At 40.0% G+C, this 19,186-nt stretch overlaps 1 protein-coding gene across 1 annotated transcript; it reads right to left on the reverse strand.

Annotated features, from left to right (window-relative positions):
• Positions 1–504: 504 nt before the first annotated feature.
• PRKRIP1 (PRKR interacting protein 1) lies at positions 505–18,161 on the reverse strand. The gene is made up of 6 exons (XM_063297907.1): positions 17,983–18,161; positions 14,321–14,399; positions 12,966–13,066; positions 10,257–10,342; positions 2,786–2,853; positions 505–1,676 (listed from the first exon to the last, which is right to left on the reverse strand). Exons 1-6 carry the CDS (start codon positions 18,097–18,099, stop codon positions 1,570–1,572), a joined length of 558 nt encoding a protein of 185 aa, XP_063153977.1. The 5' UTR covers positions 18,100–18,161; the 3' UTR covers positions 505–1,569.
• Positions 18,162–19,186: the final 1,025 nt, after the last annotated feature.

Raw genomic sequence — 19,186 nt, forward strand, 5'->3', positions numbered from 1 at the left:
CGGGTTTTGCCATTTGCTCTCCAAGGATACAGGGGCATATGGAAAATGCATTACCTTTATCAGTCTGGAATAAAGAACTTGACTCTAACCCAACATCCCCCCCCCACATCAGTCAACATTTAACTGAGTTTGCATCAAGTCCAAGTCTTACTTTTCTGGAGCTTGGCACAAGCAACTATTCTAAAATTGGCATTAATTGGTCCCCAATGATCTCCCTTCCCAAGCAATAACAATTATTTTGCTTTTTCACAGAACTTGTTCCCTAAAGGTTCATTAACTGACAGGGTCTCAAAGGAACCCCGTTCTGGCTGGAACAGATTGATTCATATACAAACTATATTCAAAATGAGAACTTAGGCATGGTTGGCCTATAAACTGAAGGCTGCAGAAGGGCATTCACTTTCTCTCTTCATAGTGCAGAAAGGATAAACTTCCTGGCAATCAGTTTGTACATCGACTCTGTTTATGAGTCACAAAACAATTTCGTCAGACGGGAAGCAGTCATACTAGTGTATGCTCTGTGGCAAAGTTAAAACCTTTATTAGAAATTTTTATCAGTATCACTTTTTTTCTGTTACAATTTTGTAGAGGAATCAAAATAGGAGTCACAGAGAAGCCCCTATTTTTGCATAGGCCTCAGCTGCAAAATTCACACATTGGGTGAAGTCGTCATTTCTGATTTTGGCAGACCATATATACAAACACACCTCTCTTCCCCAGCGAACAGAAGAAAGAATGCTGGCTTACCACTCTGTGGGAATGTGGCAACTGTACTTCAAGAATGGAAGACATACTTAATGGTTATGCCAAAATTAAAACTGAAGATGTATCTAACTGAGCATCTCGTTTCCCACACTGATCAGCCGGATAACTCTAAGAAACTCATGAACTGCTATTTCTTAACGGTGCTCAAAGGTATAGTCCATTTATCTTAAATGGCTAAATGTTTTTGGCAGACAAATTCATGGATGAAAAGTCCAATATAAATGCACAGTGTGTATCCTTCACAGGCAGGAAAACAAGAACACTTGGATATCCTCTTTTTTATTCAGAAATGTTTATAATAAAAATTAACAACACACTTCTGAAGTGAAACACTAGATCTTCTTAGTTGTTGGAAAATCTTACCTTGCAGCAGAAATGCAAGGATTAAAGGCTAACTTAATAGAGTCTCCTCAAGAAATTAACTTTTTTTTCCCCTGCAGGAAAGTACAGACTATTTCCTGCCTCAAAGTCAAGTCCATCTCCCAGCCACACAAATCCATTCTGTATATTTAGGTCTCTCAGGAGAAGACCTGCTTAAAGACATAGACGGATGAAGCAATGTCACTTGGGAGCAACAGCAGAGGAACTAGAGAGTTACATGATGCTGACACTTTTCCCTGAAACCCTGCACAGCAGTTATATAAGAAAGTTTCATTTGACTTGGATCCAGCAATAATATCCCATGGGACTGTAATGGCCATATCACTGCCACAGTGAAGTCCAAAAGAGCAGAAAAGCCCTCTTATTCAGCTTGGGCTTCAGCTCCTTGACACTAGTTGGATATGAACTAGAGCACCAACACTATCATCTCTTCATCACAAAGCTGGGTTCCTCCACATCATCTTTCTCCTCTTCTTCAGAAGCCTCATCTTCACTGGTCTGCTCTTTGGGGGAATGGTCAGAATCTGCAGCTATAAAAGACAAGTATAACAGAAAAGAAGGTCTGGTTAAGCGCAGTGCTCCCGAAACCTTGGTAAATTACCCAAAATTGGGTAAAAGTAGTTTTTCTTTGGGTAACGACACATGAACCCATTAAATTGGCTTAAAGGGTTTTACCTACATTGGGTAAAAAGGACTTTCTGATAAGCAGTTTTGGGTAATGAAGGAAAAAGTTTGGGAAGCACTGGGTTAAAGTAATGAAAGTGTGCTATATTGGGATACATTAGCCATCAGAACCAAGTGGAATTTCACATTCAGGAGCATGCTGCACCTGAGTATTTATTTAGGATAAAGAAGAAAGCTATCCTCTTTATGATCTCTGTTGAAATACCAGAAACCTCTGCAGACCTCTGATCTAGTCCCCAAATTGGATTAGTCTCCCTTCCTCAACCTGGCAGCCTTGGATCTAGTCAACCCAACCCCCAAACCTGGCAGCCAGAATCCTGGGAGTTACTCCCAACTCTTCCAAGGGCACCAGCTCAAGGATGGATGAGTTAATGAAGAGCTGTCCTTTTCCTCCTTGCTGTACCCACAAGGGGGAGGGGAACTCTCCTGCCCCCCCAGTTCTTTTTACCACTGGGCAACAGAGTGTAGGATATGTCCTCCCCATGTCAAGGACAAGGCTACTTTTCCTATTATGGAAAATCTTTTCCTTCCACCATTTCAGGCCTGCTTACTACAGTACAAACATGAACTGTATTTCCTATGGCCTTCATGGAATCATCTTTCCATGATCACTTGCCCTTCTTTCCCTCACTGGGAGACATGTAGCCTTTTGCTCTTTTAACAATCCTGAAAAATCTCCAAGGGATTTTTCTCTCTCTGACCTGCCTTCCCTGGCATGTAGTCCCCAATGTCCTGAACTGAATTCTGTTAATCTGAACACTGCCAAAAGTCTGAGGATTCTGGGTCCAATGCTCACAGGGCACTTGGCTGGGGAAGGCCACTTTGAAAGACACCCACACCAATGCATATGGCACATTTTGTGATGATTCCATTTCTGCTGAATTGGGCAGAAGCCAGGATTGAGGAACGGAATTTTTTCGTAGGCTGATCTCAAGATTACAACTTTTCATGTTACCTGCATGCTCATTCTTTTGTTCAAGTTTACTCTTCTTTGCCAGCAATTTCTTTTCTTTCAATTTCTGGCTGTAAAGACAGCAAAAGAGAAAGTAAATACTCAAACAAACAATCCTCCTTTTCAAACTTTGTAATTTTCCACACCAATTTTGGTAAAAATGTAAGGTTCAGATATACCTCTTAATGTTACAAACAAGTTAATCTTTAATAGGAATAGAGGCAAATAGCTTTTAAACATTTTCTCCTTCCATCTCTTTTACTCTTATATTAGAGAAGCCTTCCCCGCCCAGTGGCCCCAAATCCAAACTTTTGGGCTACATCTTATTCTTTTCAGCTTCTATCTACATGATGCTAGATTGGGAAAGACTAGGCTATAAATAAGCTGCAGTTAGGGAACTGTTTCTAGCAGCTTGCAAAGACTTGTGGCCATCTACAGATAAATACATGAACTGTATCACAGAATAGTCATTTGTACCATAAACCTGCCTAATTTCCTCATGTTCAGCAGCCTTCTCCATTATTTGTAACACCCATTATTCCTACATTTTCATAGATTACATACTTCTTCTTTACTCAATTGCTGATTTACACTGTCTCAATGAGCCACTGATTTAAGTTCCAACCATCTATTTTTGCTCGTCTATGTGGGTTTCCAGGTTCTGGGTCCCTACTTCCCTCCCTCATTTCTTTTCCTTAGTAAAGACCTGGTGCCCATAGGCATCAAGAGGGGCAAGTGACAAAATACGCATCATGACTTTGTGGTGCAAACTCTGCTCCTTAGGTATGACATTGTGGAGAAAATATGAAAAGTGGAGTCCTTGGTGCTCTCTGAGCTTTGTTGTTTTCTTGCAGACGTTTCATTGCCAGACTAGGCAACATCTTCAGTATGAAAAGGCAGAGCTTGCTCTGCGATGCCATGATGCAGTTTTTGTCATTTTGACATTATCATTAGAAATAGATGCCTAAAGACCCATCCAAAGACCCATGTGAATAACGCTCTTTCCATCCTCTTCTGTATATAAAATTTGGCCACTAAAACCCTACTCTCAATGATAACTGAGAAATCATGAATGCTACTACTGACCTTGCCTCTTATACAATGACATTTCCAAAGCAATAGCCTTTGGAACATGCTCTTCCTGCCAAGGATGCAAGGAGTCAACTCCCTTCTAATGGCTAACACTGTGTATCTCATTAATTGGAGAAACTGGAGCGAGATACCAAAGAAATGGACAGGAAAAAAGAAAAATGAGTGGGATCATCATTTTTGCCTTTCCAATTCTAAGCCACATCAGGAAGCAAACATCAGAGATCAGCAATGCATAAACCACAAAGCTCTCAAACCCTCCCAAATAAAGGATTTCTTTAAAATGCTGAAATTTTGTGAGAACTAACAAAGATCTAGTGAGTTTGGGCAGTCACATTCAATAACTTAATAAGCATGCTAAAAATAAGTAAGTAGGTAAGCATGCTAAAAATTTCATAATGCGATTTTGCAACATTATGATATTTTTCATATAGATATAGATATAATTTTTATTAAAGAAAATTTTAAAATAATACAAATAATACAAATTTTGAAAGAGAAAAATGAGGAAAGTAAAGAAAAGTAATAGGTAAGTGAAAAAAGTGCAAAGAAAGAAAAAGAAAAGCAGCTTCCGGTCTTCTTAAAAGCAGTTACAAGTACATTCATATTTTACCCTCTCTCTCCAGGGCTACAACGTAATCTCCTTTTTTCCATAGTCTATCCTTACTAATCATCAAACCCATAAATCACGTTCCATCTTTTTTCTTTTTTTAGCAAGAAGTCCATAAGAGGTTTCTAATCACTAATAAATGTAGTTATTTTCCTTTCTCTAATAAAACAAGTCAATTTTGCCATCTCTGCTAATGGGTTGTAAGAACAGAGGGCTTATAGTCAGAAAGTCCAGAATTTTTTTATGATCCTACAAATACCAGGCGTTTGTGGCAGGGTATTCGGACCATCAGACTATAAGGACACTCGGTCACCATGTGAGAATATAGATTTTCTTAATGAATTTAATATGTTCTTTGGCAGGTTTGAGGCATTTAATAATATCCCTGCGAAGAAGGCTGTCATGGTTCCTGTTCCCATGTTCCTGTGAACATCATAACCAGTTCCCATGCCATGCTGGTGCTGACACGTGTTACTGTTTGTGAGGGTGCTGCTCTTGTTCTTTTGTACCAGGCACTGATGTAGAGGCTTTGGAATGTCTATTTGGGTTATCTCGCCTGTTCAAGGACACTTTCCCGAAGACCGGCAGGAACTGTTAGGAACACCTGCAGGCTGCAGGGAGTGGACTCTTACTCTGGGGGGAGGGCCTGGAACTGTCTAAGGTTTAATTGTTTGAAAGACCTGCGCTTTTGCCATTCTCAGCTTTGCTCTTGAACTTGCATACTATCCAGTAATAAATCAGATATCCATAAGCTTCTTGTGTAAGTCTGGTTGGAAACTTGGGTAGGCGTTCATCCCAAAGGCTGTTCCTCATCCTGATGAACGGGCACTTATCCTTGATAGAGTTTATGTCCAGAGGACCCTGAGAAGAATTAATATGCGGAAAGCAGCAGGCCCAGATAATATCCCAGGGTGGGTACTCGGGGACTGTGCTGATCAGTTGGCCAGTGTTCTCATGGACATCTTTAATGTTTCGTTGCATCAGGCTGTGGTTCTGGTAAGTTTTAAGACTGCTACCAATATACCTGTGACTAAAAAATCTTATGATCTCATGTCTTAATGATTATTGCCTGATAGCACTCACTCCTATTATGAAATGTTTCGAGCAGATGATAAAAGACCATATTGTCTCCAGACTTCTTCTATCATTTGATCCACTTAGTTTGCTTACCGGTGGAGCTGCTCTATAGAAGATGCAATCTCCTCTGTTCTTCATTAGAGTTTGGTACATCTAGAGGAGAAGAACAGCTATGTGCAATTGCTGTTTGTTGATTTCAGCTCAGCATTTAATACAGTTATTCCCCAGCATCTGGTAGACAAACTAGCTTCTTTGGTTTTAGTACTTCTTTGTGTAATTGGCTACTTGACTTCCTCACTGATAGACCCCAGTCGGTGTGAGTTGGAAACAATATCTCCAGCCCTATTTCCTTGAGCAGACTGTTCTCCTCAGGGCTGTGTCCTGAGCCCATTGCTGTTTATCCTGATGACCCATGACTGTTGTGCCAGGTTTACCACCAATTCTGTTGTCAAGTACGCGGATGATACGGCAGTGGTGGGTGAGATGACAATGACTGGGCTTATAGGGAGGAGGTGTAGGGTTTGGTTAACTGGTGTAATATAAACAGCAGTTTATACTGCATGTTTATACTACATTTCTAAATGTTGAAAAAACCAAGAAGATTATTACTGGCTTTAGAAAGAACCAGCCCAGCCATACACCACTCTTTATTAATGACATAGCTGTGGAGTCAGTCAGTAACATCAGGTATCTGGGGGTGCAGATAACGAATAGTCTGACTTGGTCTCTTAACACCGCATTTTTGGTAAAACAAGCATAGCAGCGTCTGCATTTTTTGTGCCAGATGAGGAAGGCACATCTTCCACCTCCCATCCTCCTTACTTTCTATAGAGGCACTACAGAGAGCGTATTGACCAACTGTATTTCCATCTGGTTTGGAGGCTGTAGTGCCTCAGAGAAGAAGTCTGTGCAGAGGGTGGTGAAGGCAGAAGATAATTGGGATCTCACTTCCTCTCATTCAGGACATAGCGCTTACACGCTGTCTCTCCAGAGCCCGAAATATTGTTAGTGACCCCTTCCACCCCCATTATGGCTTGTTCTCCTTGTTGGCCTCTGGGAAAAGGTTCCGCTGCATCCAATGTAGAACAGCTAGATTAGGCAACAGTTTTGTCCCCTGGGCTATTAGACTCCTGAACTCTTAACAATCCCTTCTCACTCCATGGGTACACATGCTGGGTGTAGGACTGATACTTATTGGGGATAAAGATTAGAGGAATGGAATGGGTAAAGAATGTATATTACATATTATAGTAATTATGGCATTCTTATTTTATTGCTTGAGCCAATGCAACGAAATTTCATTTTAATGTACACTTGGTGTATAGTGAAATGACAATAAAAGTTTTATCTATCTATGCATCTATCTATCTATCTATCTATCTATCTATCTATCTATCTATCTATCTATCTCTAATCTAGCTTAGCTGCATACAAAAACCATTGAAAACTAAATCCCTCTGAGGTCAACTGGTCTCTTGATTTCATCTTATTCTCTCAATGCTCTTGTAACAACTCTCAATAGGTTAACCATCTCTTTTTGCCTGCTGTCTCCTTCCTATAAAATGCTTCTTGTGCTGAGACCCATAAAGGCATTTTCGGGCAGTCTGGGTTTATATCTATTCCATATTCTTAATATGGCACTTCTGATATATTGATTTTTAAAAGCTACATTAAACTTAACTTTATTGTACCATAGAAATCCATGCCATCCAAACCCCAGGTTGTGCCCTTCTAGTTTTAAAATTCTCTTATTTCTCAGCAGCTCCCACTCCTTCATCCAAACCAAGCAGCAGGCTGCAAAACACAATTTCAAATCAGGCAGTCCCAATCCTCCTCAGTCCTTTGCATCTTGGAGCATTTTATTTTTAACCCGTGGCTTTTTCCCTTGCCATGCAAACCTAGATATATCTTTCTGCCATTGCTGAAATGGTGCATCGGTTGTCAAAATAAGTATTGTGTGAAACAAAAACATCGTTCTAGACAATACATTCATTTTTATCACAGAAATTCTCCCCAGCAATGACAACTGTAATTTCTCTCATCTTAGCATATCCTTCTTAATTTCATTCCATACCTTAACGTAATTGTTCTGAAACAACATACAATTCATATTAGTCATAGGAATATCCAAGTACTTCACTTTTTTGTTAATCTTAAAACCAGTTTATTCCATCAATTCTTTTTGCTTTTCCATCCTCATGTTTTTTAACATCTTTGTTTTCTCATTATTAATTTTAAATCCAGCTAATGCACCAAAATCCTTCAATTTTCCATCAATATTTCTATTCCTTCCGGAGGATTTTCCACAATTATCACCAAACCATCAGCAAACACCTGTAATTTATATGTTTCCCTTTTAATCCTCATTCCAGCAATTCTTCCGTATTATGTCTCTATCAATACTTCAAGAGAGAAGATGAGTAACAATGGTGACAAGCAGCATCCTTGTCTTGTCCCTTTCGGTATCTCACAAGATTTTGTTAATTTTCCATTTACAATTATCTGTGCCTTTTGTGAAGTATAAATAAATTTTTCACCTTTAATAAAATTCTCACCAAAGTCCGTATCTTCCAAAATTTTAAATTTTTAAAGTCCAAATTGTCAAAGGCCTTTTCTGCATCTAGAAAGATCAGTGCAGCTTGGTTTTCATTATTTTGTTCCAATTATTCCAAAATATCCAATACATCTCTAATATTATCTCTCAACAGTCTTTTCGGTAAAAACTCACACTGATCTTCATGAATAAAGTTCTGTAATGCCATTTTCATCCTCTCAGCTAAAATCATCGTAAATAACTTATAGTCATTAATCAATCATGATATTAGGCGGTAATTTTTTTGGTGAAGTCAAATCTTGACCTTCTCTAGGTATTAGTTCTATATTAGAACTAATCTATATTATCTTTTATTTATATTTTTATTGTAATTTTATACGGTATATTTTATGATTGTTGCTTTAATTGATTATTGTAAACCACCCAGAGTCCCCCGATGGGAAGAGATGGGCAGGGACAAATTGGATAAATAAATAAATAAATAAGCCTCTATCCAACTGTCTCTTATCTTTCTAGTCTATAAAATAGAATTCATTATTTATAATAATTCATCTTCAAAATGTTTATAATAAGAGGCTGTAACCTCTGGTCCAGGAGCTTTCCCTATTTTTGCTTTTTTTATGGTTTCACACTTCCTTTATTGTTATAGGTCCATTCATTAATTGTTTGTTTTTTTTGTCATCTTAAGTAAGTTTTGTTTCTTTAAATATTCATCAACCTTTGCCAAGGAAACTGCTTCTCCTTTACATAATTTAGAATAATATTGATGAAATATTTTTTGCATCTTTGAATTATCCGTTATTATGGTGTTTCTATCTTGTAATTTTAATATCACTTTTTCTTTCCTCAATTTATATGCCAACCATTTCCCTGGCTTATTTACAAATTCAAAATTCTTTTGTTTTGTATAGTTCATTTTTACTTCCATTTCTCTTACTGTTAACGTGGACAATTGCCATTCTAAGAGTTTAATTTGTTGTGAAATAGTTTTCTTTTCTGAGGATTTCTTTATTCTTTCATTTTTATCTCATCTAAAATCGCTTGTGTTTTATGTCTGTACCTTGATTAAGATTATTGTCAAAAAATTATTTCAACTTCTTTTTGCAATCTTCCGTTACTGTTTCTTTCTGCAACAATGTTTCAATTCCATCTGAAGGAACCGATTTTCCTTTTAAATGCCGAAGTTACTGAGTTGTGGTCTGAAAGGGTCCTTAGCAATATCTCCACTTTGTGAACACTAGTAACCAAATTCTTAGATATCCAAGACATATCAATTCTTGAAAAAGATCTATGTCTTTCAGAAAAATAAGTATATTCTTTTGCATCACCATTTTTGTGCAAAAAATGCATCTACAAGCTCTAAATTGTCCATCATTTAAAAAAACTTTTGGTAGTTTACCTTGTGTCAGTTTAATATCTTTTTGTGGTACTCCATTCCAATCGCCCATTAAACACCAATTTTCATATGATAAGTCCATTAGTTTATCCTTAAGTCCTTTGTAAAATGTTACTTTATCCTCATTTGGAGCATAAAATTCCCATCATCAGAGTCTTGGTCCCATGCAAACCAGCTTCAACCCCCACATATCTACCATAATCGTAAGCCAATATTAGTTCTGGCAGTAATTGGGGGTTTATATACAAAACAACTCCACTTCTCTTTTTGGCTCCTGCTGAAATAAATTCTTCACCCAAATTTTTGCAAATTTTGCAACATTATGAGATTTCTTAGCATGCTTACTGATTTATTTATTGTTGTGCATAGGCCATTGCATCTGGGAGCTAGAAAACGTTGCTGCTCTCTGCTATACTGTAATTGCTCTCATTAGGAGTGGACAAAAACGCTTATCCCTCACCTTGCACAATGGGACAAACAATGCCGCCATTAATAGCATTTTAAAAATGGAAGCGGAAGGAGGTGGGTCAAGAAAAACTGTACAGTTTAGGTCTTAAGTCACTCATATTCCCGGCCAAAAACAAAGAAAAGACAAGTATGAAATAAGGCATGTCCCTCGAATCAGGGCAATGCAGAAACTGATGGGAAAGCACACGAGAATGGATTAGAAAAATAGCTGTGCTATGGCTATGGCTATAGAAGCCCTTTACAGCTTCTATACCAGCCACCACGAACAGCTTGATCTTACCGCTTCTTTCTGCGCTTGGCTGTCTGTTCTTCTGCAACCATCTTGTTCTTTTCAAGCTTCTTCTGATATTCTTCATCTAGTTTTTGCTAGGAGCAGAAGAAATAGATACAATAAATTAAACCTAAAATTGTAAACAATTCTATTAAAGTCTATTGATAAAAGTTGGCGCCATAGCACCCCTTATTAATTTTGATTTTATCTCATCTTGGATTTCATATTTATTACCTTATTTGTTTTAGGCTGTAATTTAGGTTTTTAGGTTTTTATTATTTTTATTGTAAACCGCCCAGAGTGCCCCATTGGGGGAGATGGGCGACGGTACAAATTTAAATAAATAAATAAACATTACCAGAAAAATTCTTGATAAAATAGTTAAGAGCAGAGACATCACACTGACAACAAAGGTCTGCATAGTTAAAGCAATGGTGTTCCCCGTAGTAACATATGGCTGCGAGAGCTGGACCATAAGGAAGGCTGAGAGAAGGAAGATCGATGCTTTTGAACTGTGGTCTTGGAGGAAAATTCTGAGAGTGCCTTGGACTGCCAGAAGATCAAACCAGTCCATCCTCCAGGAAATAAAGCCAGACTGCTCACTTGAGGGAATGATATTAAAGGCAAAACTGAAATACTTTGGCCACCTAATGAGAAGACAGGACACCCTGGAGAAGATGCTGATGCTAGGGAGAGTGGAGGGCAAAAGGAAGAGGGGCCGACCAAGGGCAAGGTGGATGGATGATATTCTAGAGGTGACGGACTCGTCCCTGGGGGAGCTGGGGGTGTTGACGACCGACAGGAAGCTCTGGCGTGGGCTGGTCCATGAAGTCACCAAGAGTCGGAAGCGACTGAACAAATAAACAACAACAAACCAGAAAAATGCACATTTATTTAAAAAAGGCCACTTTATTCACCATGGTGCTATGTGGACTTGTATAAAGTTGCAGTTTTTAAAGTATGAATGCTCCGATCTATTTAAGCAATGCTGTGATTATATTTCATCTAAAAAAGCTAGTTACAGTCTGAAGCCTGTGGGAGATTATGGGAGATGAACTACAATACGTAGGAGAGGGCCAAGCTGGAAAGGCTGTTCTGAAACACTGAAAACATACTGTACTTCTACTTAGTAGTTGCATCGAAATCTCTACTCCAACGTTGAGGTTCGTTTTATATAAAAACCTTCCCGCTGTACAATAGCCCCCTTTAGATACTGATCTCATCTGTAATATGGTTCCTTTAGTTTTTAAAATACATACACACAGGCGTTAAAGTTTGTATGAGCCAGACCTTTATGGCTTATTCAACAGACCACAGTAAAAATAAATTACTTTCTGAACAAGCAAATTCAATGCCTGAAAAAGCCACCTGCTTTTCTGTTTCTATTTCCGAGGCTTCGCAGCTCTATGTCTGAACTAGGATGAGTCTACTGATGTGACCCACCCAGAGAACACATTCTACGCGCCAGGCATAGTAGCTGTTTAACGGCTTGATAAACCTCAGACCTTTTGTTTCCTGCCAAGGTTCTAAGAATGGGAGAGTTACTAACATACAGTTACTTATAAATGTATTTATGATGTAGAGAAAGTAAATAGGGGATGAAGTTTTCCTCCCTCCCCTAATATTAGAACTTGAAGTCATCTAATCCAATGACTGGTAAGAGATGCAGGACAAAATATTTAGTGCCGTGCAGTGGAGAGTATTTACTACCAGAAGAAGTGACAAAGGCCAGTAATTTTGACTACCTTAAGAGGGGACTATATCATTCAGACAACTACTAATTATGACTGTTGATCCTCTTTCTCATTTTTTCTCTCAGTCTCTTGGGCTGAAAACACGCTGTCTGTCAGCAGCTGCTACACAGCCATGAGCAGGAGGATGCTATTGGTTCATGTCCTGCTTCTGGACTTCCCAGAGACACGCAGCTGGCTGCTTTGTGAACAGAAGGCTGCACATGTTATGTAAGGGCAACATGATCATCCCAAAATAAGGAACTGTACTTTTCTGCACACTCAGAAGATGAGTACCCAGGAGACTATTAGCTTGTAAATATAAGTTTAAAACATTTTGAAAGAAAGAAAAAATGGGTTGAAAAGGAATAATATCAGTAAAGTTTTCTGGTGAGAAAAAAAGAGCAAACAAAGGAAGGAGAGAAAAAAAGTATAAATAATCTGCTTTAGTATTTAATAGCTTATTTTTGGAGAGGATCAAAGAAGGAAGGGGAGAGAGAAGAGATGGACCTCTTTGTAGCTTACAGAACAGTTGGTTGCTTCCCCGGTTCTCAGACATTACCTTCTCCTCCTGCAAGCCCAAATCTGAATTCCAAGATTATTAAAAAATGTCATAGACCTGAAGAAAAACACTTGAAGAGTCCAGATATGCTATAATATTTTCTTACAGATTTGCACTTTAACGTAGACTGTATGTCAGTGTGAATTTATATTTGGCATATAATTTTTGCCTCCCCTCAAGTCCTCTTATGCTGCTTCATCATGGCACCGGGGTGTGTGCAGGGGTATTCCTCAGGAGGGATGAGTGAAAAACACCAGGAGTATATTCCAAGACTGTATATTCCCAGCAAAGTTACTTAAGGCATGACACCAATTTAAGGGCACGTAATCAAATAGAAATTTTGTTTCACTGTGTAGATCCAGCCTAGCAAGGTTCCTCAGGGTATTCAATAGCCACACCAAAGCTTTTGAGGGAAAGTCACTTTACCTTCTCAGCCATGGCATCCATAAAATCTTGCCTCTGATATTCCCGTCGCCGAAGATGCCGATAGACATGAAATTCCCCACTCCCAGCCCCAGCACTGGAACCTGCCAAAAAAAAAAAGTGGGGGGGGAGGAGAACAGATATGACAGAAGTAAAATATTCCATCTCAATCCCCAACATTTCAAGGATCCCAAACAGCAGAGCTGGGTAAAGTTGTTACCATTTAGAAGAAACAACAAGTTGGATTTGAAACATTGACGCCTTTATTTGCCATCCACACAGCTCACCCCATGCCCAACTGCCAAGAATCACTTAAAAAGTGAATTCATTAAATTTTATGGATTTGAATTAGAGACTGAATAAAACAAGTCATGTGAACCCAAGACTTTTAGACATTAGCAGATCTTCTACAAAGCCTACTTACTACTTATTAAAAATTAAACACAAATGCAAATATAACAGTGGTTCCCCACTTTGCTAATACCAGCTCACTATGGACTTCTGTGGACATCTAGAAAACCTATACCCTCCCTTCTCTGTTCTCTGCTCTACCCTTCTTCTTATCCGTCCTCTAGCTAGAAAAGAGCAAATGTGATCAGTTATGTTCCCTGGTTTTGTTGTAATGATTAAATACTCTTTGTCTTAACAAAGGCTGTTAATATTCCCTAGCAGCAATGGAAAAACCATTGTGTTTCATTACAGGCAATGAACTGTGCATTAAATAATGTAAAATTATACACTTTATAAATAATTTTGTATTACATCCTGAATTTGTTAGGTACATAGAAGATCAATTATATGAAGCACTGAAGTAAATCACACAAAGTAAAGCCTCAGTCATCTTATTCAGCAAATACCTTTGGCTGCTCAGATTTCAGCAGGCATTTCTCATCCATTTTGTAGCTTTGCCATAGAGGCTTACCTTTGTTTTTAAGTAAAGGGCAAGATTCTGAGAAAGCAGCACCCTATTAAAATCATACTAAGAATTCACATCTCTGGCCACCAAAATCTCAGATTCTCTCTGTAATTTCTCACAACACATATAGAGGTATGAATAAGTCACTCTTCAAAATCTCCCCATTTAGGGTTATAAAATTGAAATATTACTTAAAAATCAGGGGATTCAGAGTTGTAAGTAACTCACTACAATAAGGTCCATGAATCAGAGAAATTCAATGTCTTTTGTTAAGACAAATAGCAAAATGCAAAACGGTACCAAGAATTACCTCTGAAACAAGTTTCAAACTCTTGCTTAACACCATCAACCCTGCTCTTCAAAACCCCAGTCTATTTTCCCTTCTATTCTCTAGAAGTAACAAACAAAAACCAAGAAAATACCTTAAAAAACTGCAACTTACCCATAACATCTCTGACAAATTCTGGAGGTGGACGGGGTGCCCATTCATTGAGCTTTTCAGGAATTGGAACTGTCTTATCCTGCATGAGAAATGAGCAACACTCTTCTGATGCTTCTAAAGAGAGTAATTGTTCAGAGCTATTAAAATGCAGAAAGATCCTAACAGTCGAAAGAAATCACAACTACTTTTAACCCATGTATGTATGCCATCTTCAGCAAAGGATCGTTACCTTATCGTGGTGCTGGAGCTTGAGCACCTCAATGATGCCATGAGCTAAACCGTGAAGGGACACCCAAGACGGGAAGGTCATGACAGAGAGGTCAGACTAAATGCGATCCCTGGGGAAGGTAATGGCAACCCACCCCAGTATTCTTGCCATGAAAACTAAATGGATCAGTACAACCAGAGATATGTCGGTATACCATCGGAAGATGAGACCCCCAGGTCGGAAGATGGTCAAAATGCTACTGGGGAGGGACAGAGGATGAGTTCAACTAGCCCCAGACGTGATGACGCAGCTAGCTCAAAGCCGAAAGGACGGCTAGCGGCCGACGGTGCTGGTGGTGAACGGCGAATCCGATGTTCTAAGGATCAACACACCGTTGGAACCTGGAATGTAAGATCTATGAGCCAGGGCAAATTGGATGTGGTTATTGGTGAGATGTCAAGATTAAAGATAGACATTCTGGGCGTCAGTGAACTGAAATGGACTGGAATGGGCCACTTCACATCAAATGACCACCAGATCTACTACTGTGGACAAGAGGATCACAGAAGAAATGGAGTAGCCTTCATAATTAATAGTCAAGTGGCTAAAGCAGTGCTTGGATACAATCCAAAAAACAATAGAATGATCTCAGTTTGAATTCAGGGCAAGCCATCTAACATCACAGTCATCTAAATATACGCCCCAACCACAGATGCTGAAGAAGCTGAAGCAGAGCAGTTCTATGAGGATCTGCAGCACCTACTGGACAACACGCCTAAAAGAGATGTTATTTTCATCACAGGAGACTGGAATGCTAAGGTGGGCAGTCAAATGACACCTGGAATTACAGGTAAGCATGGCCTGGGAGAACAAAACGAAGCAGGATATAGGCTGATAGAATTTTGCCAAGACAATTCACTCTGCATAACAAACACTCTCTTCCAACAACCTAAGAGACGGCTTTATACATGGACTTCACCAGATGGACAACACCGAAATCAGATTGACTACATCCTTTGCAGCCAAAGGTGGCGGACATCTGTACAGTCGGTAAAAACCAGACCTGGAGCTGACAGTAGTTCTGATCACGAACCTCTTATTGCACAATTTAGGATCAGGCTAAAGAGATTAGGGAAGACCCACAGATCAGCTAGATATGAGCTCACTAATATTCCTAAGGAATATGCAGTGGAGGTGAAGAATCGATTTAAGGGACTGGACTTAGTAGATAGGGTCCCGGAAGAACTCTGGACAGAAGTTCTCAACATTGTTCAGGAGGTGGCAACAAAATACATCCCAAAGAAAGAGAAAACCAAGAAGGCAAAATGGCTGTCTGCTGAGGCACTAGAAGTAGCCCAAGAAAGAAGGAAAGCAAAAGGCAACAGTGATAGGGGGAGATATGCCCAATTAAATGCAAAATTCCAGAGGTTAGCCAGAAGAGATAAGGAATTTTTTTTAAACAAGCAATGCGCGGAAGTGGAAGAAGACAATAGAATAGGAAGGACAAGAGACCTCTTCCAGAAAATTAGAAACATTGGAGATAAATTCCAGGCAAAAATGGGTATGATCAAAAACAAAGATGGCAAGGACCTAACAAAAGAAGAAGAGATCAAGAAAAGGTGGCAACAGTATACGGAAGACCTGTATAGGAAGGATAACAATATCGGGGATAGCTTTGACGGTGTGGTCAGTGAGCTAGAGCCAGTCATCCTGAAGAGTGAGGTTGAATGGGCCTTAAGAAGCATTGCTAATAACAAGGCAGCAGGAGACAACAGCATCCTAGCTGAACTGTTCAAAATCTTGCAAGATGATGCTGTCAAGGTAATGCGTGCTATATGCCAGCAAATTTGGAAAACACAAAAGTGGCCATCAGATTGGAAAAAATCAACTTATATCCCCATACCAAAAAAGGGGAACACTAAAGAATGTTCAAACTATCGAACAGTGGCACTCATTTCACATGCCAGTAAGGTAATGCTCAAGATCCTGCAAGGTAGACTTCAGGAATTCATGGAGCGAGAATTGCCAGATGTACAAGCTGGGTTTAGAAAAGGCAGAGGAACTAGGGACCAAATTGCCAATATCCGATGGATAATGGAAAAAGCCAGGGAGTTTCAGAAAAACATCTATTTCTGTTTTATTGACTATTCTAAAGCCTTTGACTGTGTGGACCATAACAAAGTGCGGCAAGTTCTTAATGGTATGGGGATACCAAGTCATCTTGTATGCCTCCTGAAGAATCTGTATAACGACCAAGTAGCAACAGTAAGAACAGACCAGGGAACAACGGACTGGTTTAAGATTGAGAAAGGAGTACAGCAGGCCTGTATACTCTCACCCTACCTATTCGATTTGTACGCAGAACACATCATGCGACAGGCTGGGCTTGAGGAATCCAAGGCTGGAGTTAAAATCTCTGGAAGAAACATTAACTATCTCAGATACGCAGATAATACCACTTTGATGGCTGAAAGCAAAGAGGAACTGAGGAGCCTTATGATGAAGGTGAAAGAAGAAAGTGCAAAAGCTGGCTTGCAGCTAAACCTCAAAAAAACCAAGATTATGGCAAGCAGCTTGATTGATAACTGGCAAATAGAGGGAGAAAACGTAGAGGCAGTGAAAGACTTTGTGTTTCTAGGTGCGAAGATTACTGCAGATGCTGACTGCAGTCAGGAAATCAGAAGACGCTTAATCCTTGGGAGAAGAGCAATGACAAATCTCGATAAAATAGTTAAGAGCAGAGACATCACACTGACAACAAAGGTCCGCATAGTTAAAGCAGTGGTGTTCCCAGTAGTAACATATGGCTGCGAGAGCTGGACCATAAGGAAGGCTGAGAGAAGGAAGATCGATGCTTTGGAACTGTGGTGTTGGAGGAAAATTCTGAGAGTGCCTTGGATTGCAAGAAGATCAAACCAGCCATACTCCAGGAAATAAAGCCAGACTGCTCACTTGAGGGAATGATGTTAAAGGCAAAACTGAAATACTTTGGCCACATAATGAGAAGACAGGACACCCTGGAGAAGATGCTGATGCTAGGGAGAGTGGAGGGCAAAAGGAAGAGGGGCCGACCAAGGGCAAGGTGGATGGATGATATTCTAGAGGTGATGGACTCGTCCCTGGGGGAGCTGGGGGTGATGATGACCGACAGGAAGCTCTGGCGTGGGCTTGTCCATGAAGTCACGAAGAGTCAGAAGAGACTGAACAAATAACAACAATGTATGCCATGTTTAACTGCATATAGAGAATCCAAAATATTGTAATACTGAATGCACAAACATCGGACTGCCTTGTCCGATATTCCACCAACCAGCAGCGAAATGGGCAGAATTAGTTATACTAATCATCATGCTGAGCAGCGGGGAGCATCTAATCCTTCTACTCAGGGACTAGAAGCATGGGGAGCTCCAAAGGGCAGGTAGTCACGCCCACCAACAATACCCCGTCCCCTCACCGGATTCCTCATTAGTCTCTCTAGCTTGAGGCGCTGTTCCTCTGCTGCGCTCCGAGGGATGACCAGCTGCTGCGGCTCCTTCCGGGGCCGAGGGGGTCGCGTCGGCCCCGCCGCCATCCTATTCCCAGGTTTCCCTTCCCTTGTGCTAAAGGCCGCGGCCCGGACCGATGACGCCACGGAGGGCGACGGTCACACAGACTCAGTTTGTGGAGGCGGAAAAGGGCGGAGATAGCGGTGTTCCCGCCTCTTCCCCCTGCTATTCTTCCTTTAATGAAAAGAGCGAGTCACGAGGACTGTTTAATATTAATGAGGGCGGGAAATCTGTTCGTTGTTTGGTATGAGCGTTTCATTCTGAAGCTCACTTTATGTTTTACAGTATGATAATGAGGACGTTAATAATTGGATTGCGGGGTAAACCAACAGCTTCTAAACATTTCCCTAACTCAAAGGAAACACAGTTGTCCACGTAGAATTAAATTGTTATACTTACTGCATGTCGAGTGTATACTTTATTCATTTATTTGCTTACTGAATTTGTTAACTTGACAGGATCTTCAATGAAGTTGGTAAGACAGGAAACAGTGGTTCTCATATCCAAGAGAATCATTATGTTATCTCACTGCAGCTGCTGGTGTCAGCCTCCCAGGTAGACCAGACAGGAAACACAAGATGAGCTAATTCTGTGTTATTGTAAGGCTACATTAACAGAATCTTGCATGTCTGAAAGTACATATCTCCCGCCATCTCTTTTTACTGCCTGACCAGTTAGGTCAGATCCTTCCAAAGTTTCTTTCTCTGTCCGTTACTCAGTTGTAGGCTCCTTCCCCTTTTATCTGATTGTTCCCTAGGCAGCAGCTCGTCCCCTCATCTATCAAGGTCATTCACACATACCATTACAGCCTCCTACAGGGGCAGCAGAATGCCTGTTGACTTAGAAAAACAGGCGGAAAAGATCTAGGATTTAAAGTCTGGAATGATGTTTGTATGCTTTGATTGTTGTGAACTGCAGAAGGCAAATCTGTTATACGGTACTGTATATGGTTTCATTTTAGTCTGCAATAAAGTAACTAATCTAGCCAAGCCAGATCTATGAACTTTCTGCAGAAAACCAAATCCTAGAGAATTCAGAGTCTGGAGAGCCTAGACTTAGTAAGGTGCAAACTCTGCCACAGAGACAATTTTTTTTAATTAGCTCTGTTTTAGA

This window comes from Candoia aspera, chromosome 1, assembly GCF_035149785.1.
Source record: "Candoia aspera isolate rCanAsp1 chromosome 1, rCanAsp1.hap2, whole genome shotgun sequence".
Taxonomy (NCBI): domain Eukaryota; kingdom Metazoa; phylum Chordata; class Lepidosauria; order Squamata; family Boidae; genus Candoia; species Candoia aspera.

Coding starts and splice junctions, on each gene's coding strand:
- PRKRIP1 (XM_063297907.1), bottom strand. CDS start 18,099: ATGGCGGCGGGGCCGACGCGACCCCCTCGGCCCCGGAAGGAGCCGCAG. Junction 14,400..17,982: donor AGAGACTAATGAGGAATCCG/GTGAGGGGACGG, acceptor TTTCTCATGCAG/GATAAGACAGTTCCAATTCC. Junction 2,854..10,256: donor GCCAAGCGCAGAAAGAAGCG/GTAAGATCAAGC, acceptor CTGTCTTTACAG/CCAGAAATTGAAAGAAAAGA.